Source organism: Euleptes europaea, chromosome 7 (genome assembly GCF_029931775.1).
Source record: "Euleptes europaea isolate rEulEur1 chromosome 7, rEulEur1.hap1, whole genome shotgun sequence".
Lineage (NCBI taxonomy): Eukaryota > Metazoa > Chordata > Lepidosauria > Squamata > Sphaerodactylidae > Euleptes > Euleptes europaea.
In genome coordinates, this window is record NC_079318.1 from 10,291,456 (window position 1) to 10,304,983 (window position 13,528).

General features: G+C 48.5%; 1 protein-coding gene across 1 annotated transcript in view; it reads right to left on the reverse strand.

The window, feature by feature from the left end:
* The window catches only part of LRP11 (LDL receptor related protein 11), a 42,312-nt gene that overhangs the window by 14,432 nt on the left and 14,352 nt on the right, over positions 1 to 13,528 (reverse strand). The window contains 2 exon segments of the mRNA XM_056853105.1: positions 145 to 270; positions 793 to 934. Coding sequence (XP_056709083.1) covers positions 145 to 270; positions 793 to 934 — 268 coding nt within the window.

The window sequence follows — 13,528 nt, forward strand, 5'->3', positions numbered from 1 at the left end:
AACCTCCCACCAGTGGCGAAGAGGGACCTGGCAACCCTGCATGCACTGATTGGCGGCTACTACCTGTCACAATCACCATTAAGGCCCTTGAGCAAATGCAAATAAAACATCATGCTAACACAAACCGGTGTGCTCTTCACTCACGTTTCTGACAAAAAATTTCATCGGACCCATCAGGACACTGCTCCTCTCCATCGCAGGCATACGTTATATCGATGCAGCAACCATCATCGCAGAGGAACTGGTAGCGTGAACAAACCCCCATGCAACCTACAACAGACCAATTTACAGGAAAACTAAAACACCAAACTGACATTTAGATCAATTCAGGCATTCTAAAACCTTTTTATCCAGCCTTTCCTAAAAACCTCCAAGCAGTTCACAGCAAGCCATAATAAGACATGATAAAATATTACAAAACAGTAACAATTAACACTGGAAACTATTCAGATTATACCCTCTTCTGATCTTGTCATTAGTAACATAGCCTCTTTCTAGTCTGTAATTATTTTCACTGTAAGAATAATGCAAAATTGATGAATGAGTCATATCCCTTTAAAAAGGAAGCAAAATCTGTGCAAGTGAAAACCAAATTTTGTACTCTGCACAAAAAAAGTAAATTCAGCCAAATTACAGGGCACAAACTCTGCTTATGTTCCATTGTGAGGGTTTATGAAAATATACTGTCCTGATTTTAACCACAATCACAGGCAGTCTCATTCCCATCTACCCTTCAGAGTGACCTACAGATACCATGCTGTTGCAAAACTATTATTTCCACAATTTTCTCACCTAATGCAGAGGGCACCATTGGAATCACCGTCACCGAGACATTATCCGAGCTCCTCTGGCCCGCAGTGTCAGTCACAGTCAGCTGCAAAATGTAAGTACCTTCTTGCAAATGAAAGAGCTTCACAGTTCCCGGCTGAGGTTCCTGATCCAAAGAAACCAGAATATTCATTGGTCAAGTTCTGTCCCTGGAGTAAGGCGCTGACACACCAATAAAAAACGATAAAGGTAATCTCCTCTGCAAGCAGTGGGTCATTACTGACCCATGGGGTGATGTCACATCACAACATTTACTAGGCAGACTATGCGTACAGGGTGGTGTGACAAGTTTTGACACCAGTAAAAACTTGTAATGAAATAGTACACATGAACACACACATGAAGCTGCCTTATACTGAATCAGACCATCAAGGTTCATCAAGGTCAGTACTGTCTACTCAGACTGGCAGCGGCTCTCCAGGGTCTCAGGCTGAGGTCACAAAATCACAAAATCACACAAGGTTGGAAGAGACCACAAGGGCTATCCAGTCCAACCCCCTGCCATGCAGGATCCCAAAATCAAAGCGCTCCCGACAGATAGCCATCCAACCTCTTCTTAAAGACCTCCAAAGACGGGGACTCCACCCCCACCCCCGAGGCAGGGCTTTCCACCGTCAAACCACCCTCACTGTCAGAAAGGTCTTCCTAATGTTTAGGTGGAATCGCTTTTCTCTTAGTTTAAATCCATTACTCCATGGTCTAGTCTCTGAAGCAACAGAGAACAAGCTAGTTCCCTCATTAACATGGCATCCCTTCAAATTTTTAAACATGGCTATCATGTCACCCCTTAACCTTCTCTTCTTTCACATCACCTACTTACCTGGTCCCTTTAACTGCAAATGCCTGGGATTGAACCTGGGATCTTTTGCATGTTAAGCAGAGGTGCTACTACTGAGCCACAGCCCCTCCAGGAGTTTCCCAACCTGGAGCTGGCAACCAACCCCCCATCCCCCACCAGTGGTGGTCAGGGGGGACATGGCCACCTTCGCCCCACCTCCTCCCAAAAGCATCGGGAAGTGTCAGCCTCCCGGGGCAGAGTTCTTTGAGATCACGGGAGGAGCAGCCTAAGGCTGGAGTGGGATGGGGAGAGCCGCCACTGCCGCATGCGAGCCCAGGGAGTCCAGGGTGCCGGAGGTGTGTGAAGAGAAGCAAATGTCTTTCTGTTGCTTAAATATCTCTCGATCCACTTCAACCAGATTATTTTAGTTTACACACAATAAAACAAAAGGCACAAAGCTGGTGATCCATCTTCCTAGCCAGCTGGATTGCATTTGCGGAAATGAGCTGGAGATCCATGGTTTGCTGGGCAGAGAAAGGCCCCTTGCGTGGTCACAAAAGCTTACCAAGTGGCTAAGAAGCAAATGATAAGAGGGAATTTCTGTGGACAAGAGAAGTGAAAAGCCAGAAATAGACAGTAGTAGTAATGATGGAAGCCTAATGAATGGCAGTACATTTGGCGAGTGATCTCCTCTGGCAGGACTCCTATGGCAAGCCACACTGCCCAGAAGAGGAACATGTCAGAAACGGTAACATTTCAGAAATGCCTTGAGCTCCTAACACACTGCACACTCTGCTGGACCACAATCACATTTTTTAGAAACATATTATCTCAGTGTTTTGGAGAGCCTGTACCCTTTCAGCATTCAATAGGAGGAGGATATTTGTCTAAAATGTTTTATGCTTAATTATACTGCTCTTAAAAAAAGAAAAAGGGTGGGAGGAGTGGGTACAGTGAGAAGCCTTAAACTTGTGATACTAAAGTCAAGAATTTGATAATATTGAGGACCTTCAAGATGGCGGAGATGTGAGGAGGCAGCTGCTTCAGCTCTCTGGTAATTTGGGTTTTTTTCCCCTTTGGTTTTGTTATAATTCTTGTAAACTGGCATCTGTGTACTCACTTAGAGATACAAGGAGTGAGATAAGGACAGCTGGAAGTGTCAGCTCCAGGCAGTGCTCCCAGAACCGGAGTTGATAAGCAAATTAAAGAGAGTCTCAGGAAGCTACGGTAAGATAGAGGACATCGAAAGCAATTATATAAAGTCAAGTTCAGCAAAAAGTCTGCTACTGATACCAGTCAGAAGAAAGGATAATGAGAAAACACAGGGGAAAAGGCATGAAAAGACTGGACCCTAATTCCCCCTCCATCTCCATGTTTTAAAACTTGCAAACAGCTGCGTATAGGTGAGCTGTTCTGTAACAAATAAGTTCAAGCTTCTGGGACAGATAGAGGAACATGATTCATCTTTGTACCAGCCGTTATTAATGCCACCTATGCAAGAAGCTTCAGCTGCAGAAGAGACGGAGGAATTGGACGGTGAACCGACGTCCCCTTTAAAAATCAACAGCCAGCAGTCATTGTTACTGGATAATGCAGGGAGCGTCTCTAGAGCAGAAATGTTCAAATGAGTGGAGAAGTGCTGTTAGAGAGACTGAAACAGGGTCCCAGGAAACATCAACAGAACACACTGCCTGCTCACTCTTGACTTTCCCAAAAAAAAGAAATGCTCTATGCTCCCCTCTATTACAACATCAAAGGAGGACAATCCTAACAAGACACCTGCCATGGAGGCAGGCAATGGCAAACAACCTCCAAAGGTCTCTTACCTTGAAAACCCTACGCGGTCACCATAAGTCAGCTGTGACTTGATGGCAAACAAAACAAAACAAAACAAAAAACCCTCCACAGTGCCCAGTGCCAAAATAGTTCCGAACTTTGCTGGAACAAAGGCAAGGCCTGGTCTCCCCACAATATAACAACAATGTTACAATTAACACAGCAAACTACATCAGAAACAATTATCAATTAACAATAAAAACCAATTGCAGAGAGCAGTTTAAAGCAGCAAGTTAAACATGGCATCAGGAATGGTTAACAGAAAACTTTCAAGTAAATCAGGATACCCCACTTCAAGCAAGCTGACCCTGAAAGTTTTGGGGGAATTTTGCTGGATTTTTAAAAGAAATGGCATCTAAATTAAAAGAGGTTTTTAAACACTAACATTCGTTCCAGTATAATTTTTTTGTGAGTCAGAGCTGTCTTCCTCAGATGCATCAGGTATCTGTTAAGTGAACTCATCCAGGGACGTAATTCTTCCCGTTGCTGGCTCATTTGAACTTATTCCATCTTGACTGAGAGTGTATATCAGTAGTGGCCAAGTACAAAAAATAAACAGTGAGGTCTCATGTACTATCACAGTAATCACTTATTACTTTTTTTAAAAAAAAACCTTTGCAAGATATGGTATTTTTCCTGTCTCCTTCACACTTGCCTATGTTATTTATTTAAAACGTTTATACCCAGCCTTATCTGAGCAAACTCAAGGCAGCTAACAAAACTGCAATAGCTGCAAGGACAAAACTGTGAGGGTCTGTATGCCTTTGCCTGGTGTGGTTTCTCTCCCCCCCAACCTGGACTCGTAAAAGCAGTCCAGGCCTTTTGCCTTTCCTTGGTTCAGGCGCTGGGTCTGACAGGCCCAGGTTGGAATGTCTCTTCCCACGTCCACCTCCCTTGCTCTCTCTGACTCCCTCCCGCCAGCTGTGGCCTTGGTGGGTAGATAGCCTAACGAGTTCCCTGAGGTCTTTGATGTTCTTGTACCATGCACAATTATCTCGTAGATTCCCATAACATACGTTTGACATCTGCTTTCCCGTAGGGGTTATAATTCTGTCTTTGTGAAACTGTATTCACTTGCAACTTTATCAGTGTAAGGCCTGTACTACCTGAAGCTTCCAATAAAGTTCCTTGTTTCTGCATGACAGTCTGAGCAAGTGGTTTTATGGAGTTTGCACAGGAAGGTTGGGAACCCTCACATTAAGTTGCAAGTCCTCTGCCTCGTTGTCCTGCTCCTGTACCGTTCTTGGACAGCTATGGCAGGCAACGGGGATGACAACGACAATAAGGACGACGCTGTACCCAAACAGCCCGACCTGACCCCTTCGGAAGGGAAGTCGACTGGGAAGACGCCCAGTGGAGCTGACTCGGGTTTGGGTGCAAAGCCCAAGCCCACCCGCTTGGAGACCTGGCTGGAATCTCCCCGGCATTGGTCGCTCCCGCAGAGCGACGCGCGGTCACGACGGACTGCGGTTCACGGGTTGGGGTTCGAGGACGATCCCGCCCGAAAGGAAGCCCTGCTGCTTCACCAGATGGATGAGGAGCGGCAGCGCTGGCAGAAAGAGCGCCAGGAGTTACTGGACCGGATGGATGCCATGAACGCAGTGATGCTGGACATGGCCCAAGCCATGGACGACCTGAAGGTTCAGACTCCACCCGTGGTTCCGGTGGATGGAGGGCAACAACCAGACCCACCCGTGGTCCCCGCACCTCCCATCTGTCCCGCTCCACCGGCCCGCCGAGATCTGAAGATCACGTATGACGGGTCGAGTGACCAGCTGACATTTTTTATGGTGCAAGTGGACATTTTTATGCGCGAACAGTCCTGGACTTTTACCTCGGAAGAATCCCAGGTCCAATACGTGGCGTCCCTCCTACAAGGTGAGGCGGCCGCCTGGATGGTACAGCAGTATGAGCTCCGCTCTCCGGTCTTGCGAAGTCTCGATGACTTCATGATCGCCCTTCGACACCGTTTCGAGGACCCGCATTTGGGTGAGCGAGCAAAAACTGCCTTGCAACAACTGCGCCAAGGGACTAAATCTGTCACGCAGTATGCAAGCGAATTTCAGTCGCTCTCTAGTCGGATTTTGGACTGGAGTGAAGCTACCAGGGTGCAGTGTTTCCGCGAAGGTTTGAACCCGGAATTGCAACACTGGGCTTTCATGCAAGGTAACCCTCCTGATGTTGAAGGGTGGGTTCGTCACGCCGCTGACATCGAAAACCGAAAGCAACTGCTGCTCCTGTCCCGACAACGCACCGGACGGGAGACCAAGACCCGGGGAGACAGGCCCGGCGGTCCGAAGGACTCTCGTCCCCCCTCGGGGGGAGGACCCTCCGTGACCGAACGCCGCAAACGCTTTGAGAGCGGGGTCTGTCTCATTTGCGGGGGGAAAGGACACTTTGCTTCTCAATGCCCTTCCCGACCCGGACGTCCGGGACCGTCTCGTCCGACAACGATCGAACCTGAGAAGCCCCCTCCCGAGGGGCAACCTCGCCGCCGGAGCGGCGCACCAAGCCGACGGGGCGCACCCTCGGCCTTGCACGCACGCGCCGAGGTCGAAGCCTCGGACTCTTCTGGCCCATCGGGGCCACGGATTACAAATGAAGCCTTGGACTCATCGGAGTCACGGATTACAAATACCGCGTCTGCTTCCTCCAGCGAGGAGGAGGACTGGGACAGGCCGGCAAAAAACGCCGTCGGTCTGCTGTAAAGGGGGCTCCTCAGCAGACCGCTCCGAACGTTGTGAAAGGAGCTCCACTGATGGTAAGCGCTCAAGAAGACAATGTGTATGTAAAGGTCTATCTCTCACTGCCAAAAGGGGGGCCCACGTTAGAATTTACGGCCCTAGTTGACTCGGGTTGTGCCCGCACCCTTATAAGCGAAGAGGCTGCCCGACAATTGCGAGTTAAGAGAAAACGGCTACCTGAAAACGGCGAAAACACTGCAAGCATCCAGCCAGTTAAAAGGCATACAGTGATATGAAGGGTAAATTGTAATCTTAAGTGTAAGACACTGTGGTATTAAAGTATTTCAAACATTCATATTTGTACATTTTCTGCATTTATTAGGATCTATGTGATATATATTTTTGCACCTGATAGATTCCCCCTCTTATCAGTACTAAAGGGTACATTCAGAGTATGTACCCCCCTTTTTTAAGTGGAAGTAAATAACAGAACATGCCTTCCACATGACCAGGTACTCACCGACACAGCCTAGCTCACAAGCATAATTCCTCCTAAATGCTGTTTCATCACTAACCTGGTGGAATACATGAAGAAGCCTTATTCCTCTTTTGCTGCCTGGCCTGTTTGTTTCTCAGCTAATAAATGTAAACCAAGGGCGCACCTCTACCTTTGGGTAACTCAGCTCCCATGGTGTACTGTTAATGCCAGCTTCTGCTCCTCAGACTCACATCTTCGTAGTTGCTGCACAAGTCCCATGTGGCTTGCCCTGTCTCTGCCACAGAAGGAGAAGCAGAGGAGGAAGACACAAAGGCTTGTACAGTCCTGATGGAGCCAAATTTTCTGCAGCAAATTTTATTAAGTGGGGTGAATTTATATGCCCGCATTCTAATAAGGACTTAGATATAATATCAGGTAAGACAGCACACAGAATCTTGTTCTCAAAATGTCAGATGAGATTCTCTGTACACAGTTTTATGTGGAGGGTTTACTTTTTTGTGTAAACAATTTTATTATTTTAATGTTGATACTGTTTTATTGGTTTTACTGATTTTCACTGTTTTTTTAACGTTAACAATGTATTTTAACCTTCTGTACTAAACTGGGAGAGAGCCAGCATGGTGTAGTGGTTTAGAGCGGCAGACTCTAATCTGGTGAACTGGGTTTGATTCCCCACTCCGCCACATGAAGCCTGCTGGGTGACTTTGGGCCAGTCACAGCTCTCTCAGAACTCTCTCAGCCCACACAGAGGCAGGCAATGGCAAATCACCTCTGAACATCTCTTGCCTTGAAAAACCTACAGGGTCACCATACGTCAGCGGTGACTTGATGGTATTTTCCACCACCACACTAAGTTGGGCACTTCATGGCTAAGAGGCAACATAGAAATAAAGTGCACTCCTAAGACTACTTTCCTGGGAGTAAGTCCCAGTGCGTAGCTTTCAATTAATAGGCTTCTGAGTTGTCCTGTCTAGCATTGTTCTGTAAAGACAAAATTCCATGGAAATATACTTCTGTGGAAGGGAATGATTTTGGAAGTTTTTTTCCTTCTCTTTCTCATACTTGAATTGTAAGTAGGTTGTGGAACTATTTTGTTTGTTCTGCTGTTGGATCAAACCAGATGACAAATTTCCAGAGTAACAATATATCACTCGCCACAGAGTTCAATTGCTTCATGGACACACAAATCATTCAACAAGCAAAGTTGTCCTTCAGTCAAACTTCACCTGGCCTAAATAAGCACAACCTTTTCTTTCCACAAAGTAGCAGAGGCAGTCTGATAAGGCACACTTCTTCCCTTTTGAAACAAGTTGACTCGAGAAATATGGCAGCTGACTTTTATCTTGGTCAAACATACAGCTTTATTAATAGAGGAACCAACAACAGAAACTCAGTATCTGCTTAATACCTGGCAGCCAGCAATATTACGATGGCTTAACATACCGGTAATCAGTAATTAAATCAGTTCTAGGAAGTAAAATTGACAGAAGCAGACAAAACAATAGGAATAATCTATAGCTTTGTGGCTGACTTCATGCCTTCCCCCTTCTATGAAGCACACCATTGTCTATGATTACATAATATAATGACATACACCAGGCTTTTTGGTGATGGAAACAAGCCCTGGAAGCCCTCTCAAGCCCCTGCCCTGTGCAGCTCAGCAATTGTGAACAAGGAAGTCTTCAACAAACCATAGTTGGGCATCGGATTAAACGAACACAACAATTATATCTTACAGTTATATCTTTTTGACTTTCAAAGGTTTATACCCAAAACATCTTGTTGCTTTCTAAGGTGTTACTGGACTTGAATCTAACTCTTCTATTGCAAACCAACATGTCAAGCCCCCCCCCCCCATTATAGTTTGTTCTTTTGGTCACAGATCAGGATTCCAAGCCAAGATCAAACGTTGGTTTGGAATCCTAATTTGCAGGAAAGCAGAACTAACTGCAGTTTATTGTTTCATCCAGTTTAAATGAAACAATGAATTTCTGTTTGTTGGGAATGTAGAAGCCTTCAGTTGAGCAGCACTGGAAAGGGGAGCATGTGAGCCCAGCCACCTTCCATGGCTCATTCCCACAATTATTAACCATGATTTGATTTTACATCTGAATGTAGAGATGATGCACAAGAATAAAAATTGTATGTATAGAATACTCCACTGGTCACAGAAGAAAAAAGGAATACCCAATGCTACGTATGTGTGCATGGCCATTCAACATTTATCTGATATACATTTTCAATGAACAGATCTAATTTTCTTTAGCTCATTATTATTACAAGAAAAACAACAACTAATTTCAAAGTGAAATGGTGAATTTCAGTTTGCAAGAAGAAACTGTAACATCGCATATACCAGTCTACAGTTTTACTATGCTAAACAGTTGATGCTGGGAATTGCCAAGGATGAGAAAACTGATTTAAACGCAACGTTTCTAGGATGGTGTGTGTCGTGAGTCAGCCTGAACTCTCCTCGGAAGAAGAGGAGGAAGGAGTGGCAGAGCAGGGTGATGCACCGGTGGAAGTCTTACCAGGGCGACCGGACCATAGATCTGAACCAGCAAAGACGACAGATGCAGAAGAAGGTGGTACGTATTGGGAAGGAGCAGAGGAACAGAGAAGGTTATCACCTCCAGACCCACCCAGCCCAGTTAGCCATCGAAGATCAAAGGTTCGGCTCAGTTTGCAGGAGAGGCATCACAGCGCGAGATTGCAGGCAATTGGTCGTAGGTGTTTGCAGGAGTCAACACCAGTGAGTGATACGGAACAGCTGGCCCGGGAAGGGAGTGAGGAGGAACAGCCATAAATCTTAGGCTGGCCAGTCAGTCAGTGTGGGAACAACTTTGCTAATTACTGCAAGCTCTGCTGCTCGTGCTGAGATCTCTGCGCTCAGTATTATCTCGCTTAGGTGCCAGCTACCAGCTCCTGCCCTGCTGATATCCCTGCAGAACCTGGGAGGACCGAGCCTAGACCTTGATGCAAAGGAGCTCATTCTGGTGAGTAGACCTGTTCCTTGTTTAGAGTGCTGCCTTGGTTACACACTCAGTCCACCCGCACTACCGGGAAGAGTAAACCGCGACAGGCTCTGCTCCCCCCAGTACTCTCCATTGCTGGGAGTGGAGTCAGAGGCCAAGCACCTCTGCCTGGTCCCTGCCTGGATGCAACACGTTGTTCCCACCCCAACTTACTGGCTGAGAATGGAGGGAGAGGCTGCAGCTGCACTTGCTAACCAAATGCAGGCCCTGCAGGGGCAGGTTACCCAACTTACACAAGTGGTGACCTTGCTTCAACAGCAGCTGCTGCAGCAGCAGCTCTCACCTCCTGCTTTCCCAGCCAGACCACCTAAATGTCTGGTCTCTTTACCAGAGAAATTTGCTGGGAATATGGAAGAGTTTCCCATGTTTCTGGCTCAGTGCCAACTGTACATTTGGCTCCGGCCAGGAGATTTTCCAGATGCCAGTACTAAAGGGGGGTTTGTGCTGAGCCTGCTTAAAGGACCGGCAGCAAAATGGTCTATACCACTCCTCCTTAGGCAGTCCCCTCTGCTTCAGGATTGGGATGGATTTCAGGAAGAGCTCCAGAGGGCATTTGTGAATCCAGTCAAGGAAGAGAATGCCAATAGACGAATCCGTCGCCTGCGGCAGGGGCGGGGCACTGTAGCTACTTATGCCACGGAGTTTCAACTCCTGGCACAGGATCTGGCGTGGAATGAGGTAGCCCTGGTGGATCAGTTTGTGGAAGGGCTCTCGGATGAGATCCTGGATGAGCTGGCCCGTACGGAGCGACCGGCAGCTCTTCGGGACCTGATAGTGCTGTGTCAGCGCATAGACCATCGGCTGGAAGCCCGAAGACAGGCCCGGGCTGAGAGGTCACCGAGAAATGAGTCCCCCCATCGGCTTGCACCAGTTCCCGAGCCAGGCCCACCTGCACCAAGGGAGAAGGGCGAAGGGGATCCCATGTTGCTAGGGCCCGTTAAAAAGGCAGCCCCGGCTCATAGAAGCCCAACAGGGCTGGGGCAAACCATTACTTAACATGGGGCCCTTGACTCCGGAGAGGGGCCACTCCTCCTCCCCATTGAGCTATGTCTGCCTTAACAACGACTAGCAACCTTCGCCATGATTGATTCTGGAGCAACGCGCTGTTTTATGGACCTGGGCTTCGCCCGTCAACATCAGGTTCCAGTGCGGGCCAAGGCGAAGGTCTCCATGGTGGAGACCATTGATGGGCGTCTGCTGAAGTCCGGTCCAGTTATGCAGGAGACTGAACTCCTCGGATTGCGCATAAAGCAATACCAGGAGCCACTCCGCTTTGACTTGGTGCACATGCTTCGGTTCCCCGTGGTGTTGGGAATGACTTGGTTGATCCGGACCAACCCCACCATAGACTGGACCCAACGAACAGTCCGCATCCTGTTGGGTGAGTTGGACCCTCCAGGGCCGGTGCTTGCGGTAGCAACCGCCAGCCAGAAGACACCCATGCTCCCAGATCAGTATGCTGATTTTGCAGACGTGTTTGAGGAAAAGGGGGCTGACCAGCTCCCCCCTCACCGTCCCTATGACTGCGCTATAAATCTGGTCCCAGGAGCTCCGCTGCCTAGCAGTAGGCTCTATTCCCTGTCAGAGCCAGAGCGAGTAGCCCTTCAAGAGTTTCTGGAGAAGAATCTGGAGCGAGGATTCATCCGCCCGTCCACCTCTCCCACCTCAGCCCCGGTGCTATTTGTTAAAAAGAAGGGAGGAGAGTTACGGTTGTGTCATTGTCAGGCTGCTATCTCGGTTTCAGTATTGTTTCTGTGTCGGTACTGTACTGTCTAGCCTCAAGGCCGACCACACATACCAAGGCCTGGGAATACTGCTCCTGGGAAAGTTGCCTCTGTCTGTGTATGCTGATGTTGTATAATCTCCCGCCATTTACTGCCTTATATTATCGTTCGGCTAGTAGGACTCTCATAGCTGCCATAGTTCCCTGTATGCACTGTATTGCCTTTTTGACCAGTAAAAGCCATCTGCTTGGATTCTATATGACTCTGTGGTGATTTCTGGTTCGAAGGGTCAGGAGCTTACATTATGGCAGCTATCCATCTCCTTCTTTATTGTACTACTAGTCAGGCTGGAGCCCAGGAGGGTTCGCCTGCCGCTTGGATGGGAGCTGAGAAGCTCTCTGAGTGACCTATTATCCTGGATTCCTCTCGGAAGGATCCCACCCTGTTACAGGACATAGTCGCTGAACTCTTCAGGACTACCCTAGAGGTTTGCCGCTTGAGGGGACTGGTACAGGAACAGTGGTGATCTCTTAAAGGGACTCTCTGGATGTTGACGTCGGAGGATACTGATACTCGTTTAGATCTTCAAGACTTGGATCAATTACTGGACGATGCCCGGTTGGCAACTGAGGATTTACAAGTACTAACTGGACTTTTGGATAATCTTATTTCTCGAGAAACTCTTTCCTCTAGTTCTACCATGGCGGGAGCCCCGCCGGAGGGTTTTTCCCTGATTCCGGATGCAGCCAGTTGTCAGGCTGAGGCCAAGCGAGTCGCTATTAGCACCGCTCTTCTCCTTGTGGAATGTACAAAGGACACCCCGGTAGCCACCTTGGCTCAAGTTTTGACCTCGACTTTTGGAGCCGAGGCACCCGCACTGGCGGTTCGAGTACAACCTCTGCTGGGCGGGGAACCCGACCCCATACTCTCACTCCTGGAGACGGAACTTTTGCCGCGCATTACAGCGGAGGCTGCCCTAAGACTTGAGAATGCCAAAGTTCTTGCGGATCAGAAAGCCGCTGAAGCGGCTAAGGTCGCAAGAGAGAGAGAAGCTGCTGAAGCAGCCAGGGCGGCCGCAGCAAGAGCTAGGGATCGGGCGAACATGGACACGCGCCCCAAGGACAATGTACAAGGGCTATCAGGTCTGTCTTTTTCCCCGGCGTTTGTCCCGTCGCGCGCGACCCAACGCGCACGCCGTTTGGCTGACCGACGTCGAGACTCAGGAGAGTCTGAAGACGAGGATCTATATGGGGATAGCTCTCAATGGGCCACAAGCTTCCGGACCAGTAAACCTCATCTTACTGGTGGCCCAAGTGAGGAGGTTCACCTCTTACGAGCCCAGAATCGGGAGCTCTCCGACCGTGTTGATCAACTCCAGGAACTAATGGAACGTATGCTTCAGGAGAACAGGCAATTACAACAAACCCTGATAGCCCAGAGACAGCCCGTTCCGATACCGGGCCAGGGGGTACCCATACAGCCACCCCAACCACCCGCTAATGTGCCTGCTCCACCCTTGCCTCCTGGAGCTCCTGTTGTTCCTCCGCCCGGACCACCCGTGCAACCGGGCCAACCTGCGCCCGGCCCTTGGAAGCAACTCAAATTGAGGACTACGTACGACGGATCTCTCGAGACTTTGCCTTGTTTCTTGCATCAAGTGGACAGTTATATGCGAGAACAAGGACAACTTTTCCCCACGGAAGATAGCCGGGTGCGTTATGTAGCCTCCCTTCTGACAGGTAAAGCAGCTGACTGGATGGTCCTCCAGTTTGACACCCGCTCTCGAGCGATTCGTTCCCTCAACAACTTCATGACTGCTCTAAGAAGGAGGTTTGAAGACCCATTCCTGGGGGAAAGAGCCAAAACGGAACTCTTACAACTCAAACAAGGCTCTGCTACAGTTCGAGAGTTTGCCGATGAATTTCAACGACTGGCAAGCAAAATTGTAGGCTGGCCCGAAACCACTCTAATTCATCATTTCAGGGAAGCCTTGCACCCTGACGTTCTGAACTGGTCATATATGCGGGGCGATCCCGATACCCTTGAAGACTGGATTCTATTGGCCGAGGAAGTGGAAAGCCGCCGACGCTTTATTTCCCTAGTCCGTCAAAAGCACAAGGAAAAAGGCACCCAAAAACCGCAAT